The 11,157-nt window shown below is 38.5% G+C and overlaps 1 protein-coding gene, 1 non-coding gene and 1 pseudogene across 2 annotated transcripts; 2 read left to right on the forward strand and 1 right to left on the reverse strand.

Annotated features, from left to right (window-relative positions):
• Nucleotides 1-902: 902 nt before the first annotated feature.
• trnac-gca (transfer RNA cysteine (anticodon GCA)) lies at nt 903-974 on the reverse strand. The gene has a single exon. It is a non-coding gene; the product is annotated as a tRNA-Cys (tRNA).
• A 29-nt stretch (nt 975-1,003) lies between these two features.
• On the forward strand, nt 1,004-3,342 carry LOC127648157 (3-mercaptopyruvate sulfurtransferase-like; annotated as a pseudogene).
• Nucleotides 3,343-4,018: 676 nt separating this feature from the next.
• On the forward strand, nt 4,019-8,533 carry LOC127647498 (SUMO-conjugating enzyme UBC9-like). Its single transcript, XM_052131767.1, has 7 exons — nt 4,019-4,556; nt 4,776-4,860; nt 5,039-5,122; nt 7,082-7,154; nt 7,422-7,531; nt 7,841-7,920; nt 8,035-8,533. Exons 2-7 carry the CDS (start codon nt 4,795-4,797, stop codon nt 8,096-8,098), a joined length of 477 nt encoding a protein of 158 aa, XP_051987727.1. The 5' UTR covers nt 4,019-4,556; nt 4,776-4,794; the 3' UTR covers nt 8,099-8,533.
• Nucleotides 8,534-11,157: the final 2,624 nt, after the last annotated feature.

Below are 11,157 nucleotides of genomic sequence, written 5' to 3' on the forward strand. Positions count from 1 at the left end.
GGCCTGGGTAACTCAGCGAGTAAAGTCTCTGACAACCACCCCTGGAGTCGCGAGTTTGATTCCAGGGCATGCTGAGTGACTCCAGCCAGGTCTCCTAAGCAACCAAACTGGCCCAGTTGCTAGGGAGGGTAGAGTCACATGGGGTAACCTCTACACGCACTATGTTTCTGCAGTAATGTACCCAACAAGCCATGTGATAAGATGCAAAGATTGAAGGTCTCGGACGCGGAGGCAACTGAGATTCGTCCTCCGACACCGGATTGAGGAGTTACTTCGCCACCATGAGGACTTAGAGCGCATTGGGAATTCCAAATTGGGGAGAAAAGGGGAGACCTTGACATGTAGGAACATTGGGAAGAGCATTTCCTTTTACAGAGGCTGGATGAGAACATTGTAATGTATCCTGACATTCTAATGGCTAATATTCAATAAGGTTCAAATAAGATGCAAATTAGCACATCATAGTAATGCATAATGAATTATAATTGAATGATCGCTAAGTAAAATGCTGAGATTTGCAGAGTATCCAGGCCGTTTTTTGCCACAAAAAATGGAGTAACTAAAACAGGGCACTAAATTCAGGTTAATGGGCCATTTCTCAAAATTATGTTTAGGATATTTTTTAAATATGTAGTTTAATTAATATTCAATATCATCACAAATTCAACCCTAGACATGCCTTAGTAACAGTATATTGTAGGAAAAATAACTGTACAAATATTTCACTACCAGCAAGAAAACCATTGGTCAATGTGCTCTGTCAAAAGACAACAATAGAGCCATGCGTAATATTATCTGGCTACAGGAACATGTTGATGATCCACTAAGAAAGTATGTAATGTTTACATTATATTTATGTTTCCAGTATATTGTGTTATTCCTGTCAAAAACTCTATAAAGCAAGGGGGCATCCGGATTTGAACCGGAGACCTCATGATCTGCAGTCAAATGCTCTACCACTGAGCTATACCCCCACACAAAATTAAGTGCGCACATGAGCACCATGGATGCCCCAGCTCGAGCTCTCGTTGCACCGCGATGGCTCGCAGACGCTGTCAAAAGCAACCGAGTGGGACCAAATTTCCGAATATAAGACGCGTCTTGGTATTTACCTAAAATGAAACGCAACGACCGAGTTTAAAAAACTCAACTCGTTTTTCGACATCGACGAATGCTGTGACAAAAGCTCCGAGTCTGATCACTTTCTGCCCACGCAGGGCGAGTTTGCCGACTCCTTGAGTAATTTGGGCATGGCGAACAACACGCATGTGGTCGTTAACGATGCCAGCGACTTTGGCACTTCCTCTGCACGTGGTGGATGTTTAGGGTCTTCAGACATAACTCGGTATCAGTTCTGGACGGATGGTTCAAGAACTGGTTGTAACACTGTACTACACCAGAGCGCACAGAGATCAAGGCGTCCTTTGACGTTTTCTGGGTCAGAACTTTCGAGCACGTTCTAATCTGTCCTACATAAAAACCAAAACATGTCAAGCTGTTGACGCCAGAGCAAATGGGAGATTTCGTGGGGTTGAACATGAGCAAATGGAAAGTACGTTGGCTTTGCGGTTGTTGGTTTACATGTGTATTGCAAGAATGATGAGTAGACCAGTGATTGATGATTTCATTAAGTCAAGAGATTTAAAGGAACAGTTCACCCAAAAATGAGAATTATCCCATTATTTACTCACCCTTTTACCATTTACCCTCCTGCCATTCCAGATTTGTTTGTGTTTGACTTTCTTTCTTCTGCAGAACATAAATTAAGATTTTTATAAAGAATATCTCAGCTCTGTAGCTCCATACTATGCAAGTAAATGGTGACCACAACTTTGAAGCTCCCTTAAAAGCACATGTAGGCAGCAGAAAAGTAATCCGTAAGACTCCAGTGGTTAAATCCATGTCTAATGAAGCGATCCAGTCGATTTTGGGTGAGAACAGACCAAAATGTCACTCCTTTTTCAGTGCACATCTTGCTATTGTAATCTCTAGGCACGATCATGATTTTAAGCTCACTTTGTAAAATAGGAAGTATAATCAAGCTTGAAATCATGATCGCCAAGGAGCTGATGTCAAGATTTATAGTGAAAATGCTATATTTTGGTCTGTTCTCGCATAAATACATGGATTTATCCACTGGAGTCTTATGGAGTACTTTTATGCTGGCGTTATGTGCTTTTAAGTGTGCGTCAAAGGTTTGATCACCATTCACTTGCATTGTATGGACCTACAGAGCTGAAATATTCCTCTTAAAATCTTCATTTTTATGCAGAAGAAATGATGGCAGCATGAGGGTGAGTAAATGATGAGATCATTTTTGGGTGAACTATTTTTTCCAAGTGAACTACAAAAAAAAGCTGAAAGTTATTTAAAAAAAAATTAAAACGTAAAGAACCTGTGACATTCATATCGTGTTCAGCCTGAAATATTAATGAAAAACCAAAGTTAGTGTCCAAGTTGTTGATCAACAGTGTTGTGCGTAATGTGATTACAAGTTAATTAGTTACTGTAATATAAACTTTTTAAGTATAAAAAGTAATTTAACACATTACATTTAAATTCTTGTAATCAGATTACTACTGTTACTATTCCTACCTTCCAATTAAATTAATTACTTGTAAGGACATTACTTGGATTACACATATTTCTAAAATAATATTATTTATGTAAAATACATTTAAATGTGAATTGTGTTCATGTGTATGTCTGTTTGTGTTTCTGTGACAGCTGTCGGGATAACGACAATGAACGGAGGAAATGTAGACATTATTTTGAGTTTTAGGAAGTAACCCTTAAAAGTAATTAGTAATGTGATTACCTTTTCGAAAAAGTGATCAATACTTTATCATTTTAGAGAAGTAATTTGAAATTTGGAATGGATTACTATTTTTGAGTAACCTACCCAACACTATTGGTCAATTTCCCTAATACAGCATAGCAGGAAATAATAATCATAGACATGGTGTACCATTGCAAGACATGCATGTGTCTTATTTCCCAATTTTCTCATTATCTCAGACACAGAACCAGGGCATATCCTCTGTTAACATGCCCTTTACCAGCTTCATGGGCTCAACATCAGGTCTGGAACTTCCTGTAGAGGAACTCGCCAAGCTCTTCCACCAGAATGGAGTTGACCTGCAGAAGCCCTTCTGTGGTACCTGTGGCTCAGGTGTGACTGCCTGTCCCATCGCCCTTGCTGCTTATCTGTGTGGCCATCCGGGTGTATGTCTGTATGATGGGGTGTGTGCTGAGGGGTTCACCATGGATTCACCGGAACATGTGATTTCTGAGGGAAAAGAAAAACAGTTTATGAGACTTGTTGAACAGATGACTAATTGAAAACACTTATGATATACATATATATATATATATATATATATATATATATATATATATATATATATATATATATATATATTACTCTATGGAAGAAAAAACATGTAACATGTAAAATATCAATGTAACAGATTTTTGCTTCATTTATTTTTTTAAGAAAATGAGAGACGAGTTAAAATTATGTTTCTTGGTAATTAATATGATGCCTCAAATGCTGTCGATTGAGCTTAACTGCTGCCATTGAACCTGGAATACTTATATAATTTTTTAGCGAGTGTGTTCACCACTGCATTTGCAATAGTATGAAATTGGGTTTGCTTAATAAAAAAGAAACTGATGGCACGTTTACATGTACAATAGTTGAAATTCCATATTTATTTTTGCAAAACAAATAAATCTCTTTAAATATCACAACATATCTATGTCCCTCTAAAATTAATTTTTCAAGAACACAACTCAAGGTTTTGTGAAACAAATGATTCGTAAAGGTTTTGAAGTTTCATGAAGTAGTGTACTGAAAGCGCCCATCACTAGGTGGCAATATGCATGACGAACATGTGTATCGCTGAAAGAAGAAGAACGTGGGAGTGAAAGTGGACATTTATAGTTTTAAAAGGATGTAATTATTTATATGTTTCTGAACCGCACCTATCATATCTTTTCTGAAGTCATGGATTAAACCACTGGGGTCTTATGGAACACTTTTATGCTGCCTTTATATGCTTTCTTGAGCTTCAAAGTTCTGGTCACTATTCACTTGCATTGTATGGACCTACAGAGCTGAGCTATTCTTTTAAAAATCGTCATTTGTGTTCTGCAGAAGAAGGAAAGTCACACACATCTGGGATGGCATCACTTTAAACGTGTTTTCCTCGTTGATAGTCGCCCCGGATAATGCCTGAGGGTCCTGTGAGCAAAAACGAACTAGCGCTGGTCTCCGTTCCACTGCATGTATGACTTAATGTTGTTTACCGATTTTTCTTTACCAGTTACGTAAAAATGTACGTGATTTTAAATTCGTTGTAAGATCTGCAAACATTTTACCAACGGGTTGACAAAGTCACGGGCAGATTATTATTTTTTTTTTTAATTTTAATAAAAAAAAAATCTAACGTTTGGATATAATACAGTAGTCATAATTGGCGGGGTGGCAAGGTTTATTTTTGTGACCATTTGATTTTTTTAACGTTGAGAATTTTTCTGGGTTTTTTTTTAAGGTAAGTTAGCAACTGTTAGCTAGCCATCCAATGTTAAAGATAACAAGTGTAAGCTTAGCAAAGCAAGTCACATGCTACACACTAATGCTTTAAACTGCTGCAATTAGTTCGCTGAAAGTGTTTATAGTGTACACCATGGACATTCACATTGTTATCTTTATTTTTGTCTTTATGGATGCACCAATGACACGTTTGATTGTTGATTCTCTATCTGTGCAGAGGACGGCGCTGTTGAAGTATGTCTGGAATTGCGTTGAGTAGACTGTCACAGGAGCGTAAAGACTGGAGAAAAGATCATCCATTTGTAAGACACACACATGTGTGAAAGCTAAACTTGCAAAATGTGCAGTCAGTCTACAATGCAGAATACCCCATATGAATAAAATAGTATCATAATTCTATTTGTCTGTCCTAAGATCTATTGTCTTCTCAGTGTGAATGCTGAGCAATGCCACTGGTTCTCTTTGCTTGTTTTTCTATAGGGTTTTGTGGCTGTGCCAACCAAGAACCCAGATGGCACCATGAATCTAATGAATTGGGAGTGTGCAATACCAGGCAAAAAGGGGGTAAATAATTTTCTAATATCCCTCTGCCCAAATGGTGTCTCTTGAACTTATATTTACATATACATTTATTCATTTAGCAGACTTACAAATGAGAACAATAGAAGTGATTCATCCAACAGAAGGGGCAACAATATAATTAGTGCTGTAATACAAGTCTCACATAGTTTTGAGCAGTACACATAGCAAGGAAAGTTTTTATCTTATTTATTATTATTTATTTTTTTAAAGAACATGAAGATGAATGAGTGTTCATGAAAAAGACGTCTTTAGCTGCTTTTTGAAAGAGGCGAAGGACACAGCTGCTCGGGTGGAATTAGACAGGTCATTTCTCCAGCGGGGAACAGTCAAGGTCAAGGTCTGGGACAGTGATTTTGTGCCTCTATGAGATGGCACCACAAGGCGCCGTTCACCTGCAGAACGCAGGCGTCTGGAGGGCACATGAGTCTGAAGTGTTGCGTTTAGATAGTGGGATGCGGAGCTAGTGATTACTGTGTCGAAAGCAGCAGACAGAGCCAGCAGGATGCATACCGATGATTTGGATGCCAGTCTCAGAGCTTCAGTAACTGACAGCAGGACAGTCTCTGTAGAGTGTAGCGCTTTTAAAGCCAGACTGGTTGCTGTCTTGCAGGTTGTTCTGTGTAAGAATTCACAAATGTTTCATATTAATCATTTATCAGATGAAAACAGTTACTGATCAAAAGCTTAATTTCTCAAAGTTTGTTACATATTTCTCCTACACTCTCTAAACACCTGTACGTGTGCAATATATGTTATGGATTCTCGCAGTGTGTTGTTACAAGATACTTATTCTTTGGCTTTGTGGAGCCAAAAGGGGTTCAGACATTTCCATCAGATTCTATGATTTGATGTTACTATGCAAAGTCTATGATCAGACCTGTAACCCTTTCCTGCATTTATTATTTGTTCTGTCCCTTAAAACAACTGTTTATTCCCATCTAGATTTCTGTTGCCTGCAAAGGATTGTCAATGCATAATTAAAACTAAAAGTAGAACTAGGCTTTAATGTGAAACATCATTCTCTTCAAAAAGGCCTTAAAGGTTTAGTTCACCCAAAAATGAAAATTCTCTCATCATTTACTTACCCACAAGCAATCACAGATCTGCAGTAAATGACTTTCTTTCGTCTGCAGAATACAGATCGATTTGGAAGAATAGTTCAGCTCTGTAGGTTCATACAATGCAAGTGAATGGTGACTAGAACTTTCAAGCTCCAAAAAGGACATAAAGACAACATAAAAGTAATCAATATGACTCTAGTGGTTAATCCATGTCTTCAGAAGTGATATAATAGGCGTGGGTGAGAAACGGATAAATATTTAAGTCCTTTTTTTACTCTAAATCTCTTTTCTTTTTGGCGATTCGTATTATGCTCGCATTTCGCCACCTACTGGTCAGGGCAGGTCAAAGTTGGAGATTTATAGTAGTAAAAATGGACATACCCGTAAATATGTCTCTCACCCAAACCTATCACATTGCTTCTGAAGACATGGTTTAAACCACTGGAGTCGTATGGATTACTTTTATGCTGCATTTATGTGTTTTTTTAAGCTTCAAAGATTTGTAACCATTCACTTGCATTGTGTGGACCTACAGAGCTGAAATATTCTTCAAAAAATCTTCATGGCATGAGGGTAAATGATGAGAGAATGTTCATATTTGGGTGAACTATCCCTTTAAGACATGTTATGTAAGATAAATATAAGATTATTGTTATTATTAAATATGTACTTCTAAATATTTTTGGCACTTGTTGTACACTTGGCACTTGTTGTACACACTATATAACAATAGAACTTGTTTTTTTTTTTGCTGAGAGTTTTAAATTGGTCAGTAATTGGCGGATAAATATAGATGGCCAATGTAGCGGTGCATCCTTACTTGTTAAATATTGCACACATTTTTTTAATTGTTTGAAAATGTCTTTCGGTTTTTCTGTAGACTCTTTGGGAGGGAGGTCTTTACAAACTCAGAATGTTCTTTAAGGATGATTACCCATCTTCCCCACCAAAATGTGAGTTTGCTCTTTTTCAATGAGAGGAGGCATTTTTGTGCCCAGAAAGTTTATGTAATAAGTTTATCCCTTATTACTGCAATTTACTTACTCATTTTATGTCACTTCACCCTTTATATAAAGTTTTACATTCACATGTATTAATTTAAGAGAATAGAGAGTTGTTGTCAAAGGTGTGTTAACAGACTGCTCTTCTGATGGAGTTGGAAGATCATGAAAGTTTTTATTTGTGGAACCTTGATTATATCCCTCATCATTTTTCCTCAGGTAAGTTTGAGCCTCCCATCTTCCACCCAAATGTTTATCCTTCAGGTACAGTGTGTCTGTCCATACTGGAGGAAGAGAAGGATTGGAGGCCAGCTATCACTATCAAACAAGTAAGCTAAAATACACACACAAATACAAACATGCAGAGCTAGATGTCTGTCTTTAAAAGTGTAGTACGTGATAATTGTGTACACAAGCTGCAGCACCAAACAGAATTGCAGTCTTGTTTAAAGTCCCGACCAGCAGATGGGAAGAGTGTTTGTAACTTGTTCGGGAAAAGTCATTTATTTTTACAATTCTGTTTGGTGCGTATTATGGCGCAGAGATATGTTTCAAACGTACATAAACAGCAAGGGTTGTTGTTGTTGTTGTTTGCAGATTCACTGAGAAACTGCCATATTTAATTGTTGTGGTTGTAGATTTTACTGGGCATCCAAGAGCTCCTGAATGAGCCCAACATTCAGGACCCAGCACAGGCAGAGGCCTATACGATATATTGGTACGTGCAGACACATAGAGAAACACTGCATGCACAGTTCTGATATTTTACTACATAGACAGATATCAAATATTTTACTATATTGAATCATGCCCATCTTCCTTTCTCCTGCAGTCAAAATAGGATGGACTATGAGAAGCGCGTGAGGGCACAAGCTAAGAGATTTGCTCCAACATAGAGCGGCAGGTGGACGATCAAACAGTCTGTGCCTAGCCAATTGTTCACCACTCAATAAAAACCCCAAAACTGCAGTTGAGTGTAAATAAAGATTTGACGTGTCTTCATCACTGAATTGAACGAGTAGCTCTAAGAAGAAAAGGAATCAAGACTGAAGTTGATGTTGGCTGTTTTGTTACCAGTGTTGTTACAAAAGTGATGGGAAAGGTTATTTCTGTTTTTATTGATGGAAACTGGTTTAAGATCATTCACAATGGAGTAATTTTCCCTCGAGCAAGGATGAAATAGATAAAGGGTTTTTGTATATTGCCAATTATGGCTATATAAACAATATGAATTTACTTTTTTACTGTTTTACTATTTCATAACTTTTAATTAAAATGTGTGGCCATGATGTATGTGATGAGTGTATGAATTATTTGAATAAAACTCTAAAGTGGTTAAAGGTTTTGGTCTCAAAATTATCTTTGGAGGGTGGGGTTTGGAATGAGGGGCGTGGCTAATTCAACGGCTCAGTCACGTAAAAGCTTCAGAATGCTAAAAACGCTTGCAGCGCCTTTATATATTGATCTGTATCTCACACACACCTATCATATCACTTCAGAAGACATGGATTTAACATCTGGAGTCGTATAACATCTGGAGCATATAACTGTTAATCAGAAGGTCCCTGGTTCGATCCCCACGGCCACCACCATTGTGTCCTTGAGCAAGGCACTTAACTCCAGGTTGCTCCAGGGGGATTGTTCCTGTAATAAGTGGTTTGGATAAAAGTGTCTGCCAAATGCATAAAATGTATGTATTGCTTTTATGCTGCCTTCATGTGCTTTTTGAATCTTCAAATTTCTGGCCACCATTCACTTATATTGTATGGACCAACAGAGCTGAGATATTCTTCTAGAAGTCTTCATTTGTGTTCTGCAGAAGAAAGAAAATCATACACATCTGGGACGGCATGAGGGTGAGTAAATGATGAAAGAGTTTTCATTTTGGGTGAACAATACATTTAATTCAAACGGGTTTATATTTATTATTATTATTTAATATTGCATGCTGTCCAAAAAGTCTGTTTCGGTTTTTTTCAGTATCGTACTATCTTGCTGTCTCGAGTTATGTAGTAATTACTTAAAAACCGTTGCGCGCGAGTTTGTTTATGAAATGTTCGTTCTGACGTCACAGTCCGTAACCACTGCCAAGAATCTGAGGCTCGCGCGTGTGACTCTTTAAAACTATAAAATATAAAACTATACATGTTTTTTTCTTCTTCTTCTTTTGCCAGCATAAAGCTTGTTTCAGAGGTGAGTGCAGCATATTTCAGAATTAGGGGTAGTGATCGTTAGTTATCATGCTTATATAAAGATACAAGATTTCTCCTGTGTGATTAACACCCTTTGCTGGACCAAAGGAACATTCCAGGATGAGCACTAACGACCAGTCAAAAGACATAAACAACAGGAACCAGGTGAGTTCTACATTAACTAGGCTTATATGTACATCAATATTCAAATTGTATGAACTGTGAATTGTTTTTGAAAATATAACATCTTTGTTTTTTTTAGGTGAGCACAGTGTTGTGCCCACAGGTTTCTCCGCTTTGTGCTCCGCATTACTCTGACACAGGCACAGATGAGCACAGATCCTATCACATGATGGGCCACTATCTGCGTGGAAACATCTTCCCTAGTGTCTCACACATGCGCACAAACCGCATCTTATTTATTTATTTATTAAAAAAATTATATATATTTTCTCCCCTTTTTCTCCCAATTTGGAATGCCCAATTTTACTTAGTAGGTCATCATGGTGGCGCAGTTACTCACCTCAATCTGAGTGGTGGAGAACAGGTCTCAGTTGCCTCCGCTTCTGAGACCGTCAATCCGCGCATCTTATCGCGTGGCTTGTTGTGCATGACACTGCAGAGACTCACAGCATGTGGAGGCTCATGCTACTCTCCGCGATCCACACACAACTTACCACACGCCCCATTGAGAGCGAGAACCACTAATCATGACGACGAGGAGTTTACCCCATGTGACTCTACCCTCCCTAGCAACCAGGCCAATTTGGTTGCTTAGGATACCTGGCTGGAGTCACTCAGCATACCCTGGATTCGAACTCGTGACTCCAGGGGTGGTAGTCGGCGTCAAGACTCGCTGAGCTACCCAGGACCCCAAACCACATCTTTTTAGTGCAAACATGCTCACCACAACCAAGATCAAATCCCAAATATGTCTGTTTTGAGCAGAACTGCTAAAATTGGCCCCTAACCACTAACATTCTGACATCATGTACTGTATGATTTTCACAGGGCCCCCAGTGGTGTGGTCGTCTCAAGTCAAGGATTCATATGTTCAGCATCCCCAATCAGCCACATAGGATCTGAAAACTTGTGGTGTTGCAGATTTGCCACAGTGATTCAAAAAGTGAAGCTGTTTACATGAATTCTGATTAGAATCAGTACTATATTTATAACCACTGCATAGAGCATAGTTCCCCTCTTTTCTCAATATCATGAATGTGTGACGAGAAGGAGTGTGTGTCTGTCTTTGTTTATATTTGTTTTATATTGAGTTTCTTATACAGTAAACTTTACGTTTACTGTTCAGCGGGTTCCCGCCTCCTCCTTGCATTTACATTTATGCATTTGGCAGACACTTTTATCCAAAGCGACTTACAGTGCACTTATTACAGGGACAATCCCCCCGGAGCAACCTGGAGTTAAGTGCCTTGCTCAAGGACACAATGGTGGTGGCTGTGGGGATCGAACCAGCGACCTTCTGATTACCAGTTATGTGCCTTAGCCGACTACGACACCACCACTCCACATTTGTCCATCCTTTAACTGTTACAGGACGATACCTCAAATCATGTGCCTTTTTGAGGAGAGAATCATAGTTGGGATTTTCACCTGCCAGAAGATAAAACAGGAGGAAAAATCCAATAGACTAACATTGAGAAAGGGACCTAAGCCATATCTAGGGATCTGTATATTAGAGGTTCACATTCACACTGCAGCTGAAAGCTGAATGTTGCCCAAATGAAGTTATTCACCTCATATGT

This window comes from Xyrauchen texanus, chromosome 8, assembly GCF_025860055.1.
Source record: "Xyrauchen texanus isolate HMW12.3.18 chromosome 8, RBS_HiC_50CHRs, whole genome shotgun sequence".
NCBI lineage: Eukaryota > Metazoa > Chordata > Actinopteri > Cypriniformes > Catostomidae > Xyrauchen > Xyrauchen texanus.

Coding starts and splice junctions, on each gene's coding strand:
- LOC127647498 (XM_052131767.1), top strand. CDS start 4,795: ATGTCTGGAATTGCGTTGAGTAGACTGTCACAGGAGCGTAAAGACTGG. Junction 5,123..7,081: donor CAATACCAGGCAAAAAGGGG/GTAAATAATTTT, acceptor GTTTTTCTGTAG/ACTCTTTGGGAGGGAGGTCT. Junction 7,155..7,421: donor CCCATCTTCCCCACCAAAAT/GTGAGTTTGCTC, acceptor ATTTTTCCTCAG/GTAAGTTTGAGCCTCCCATC.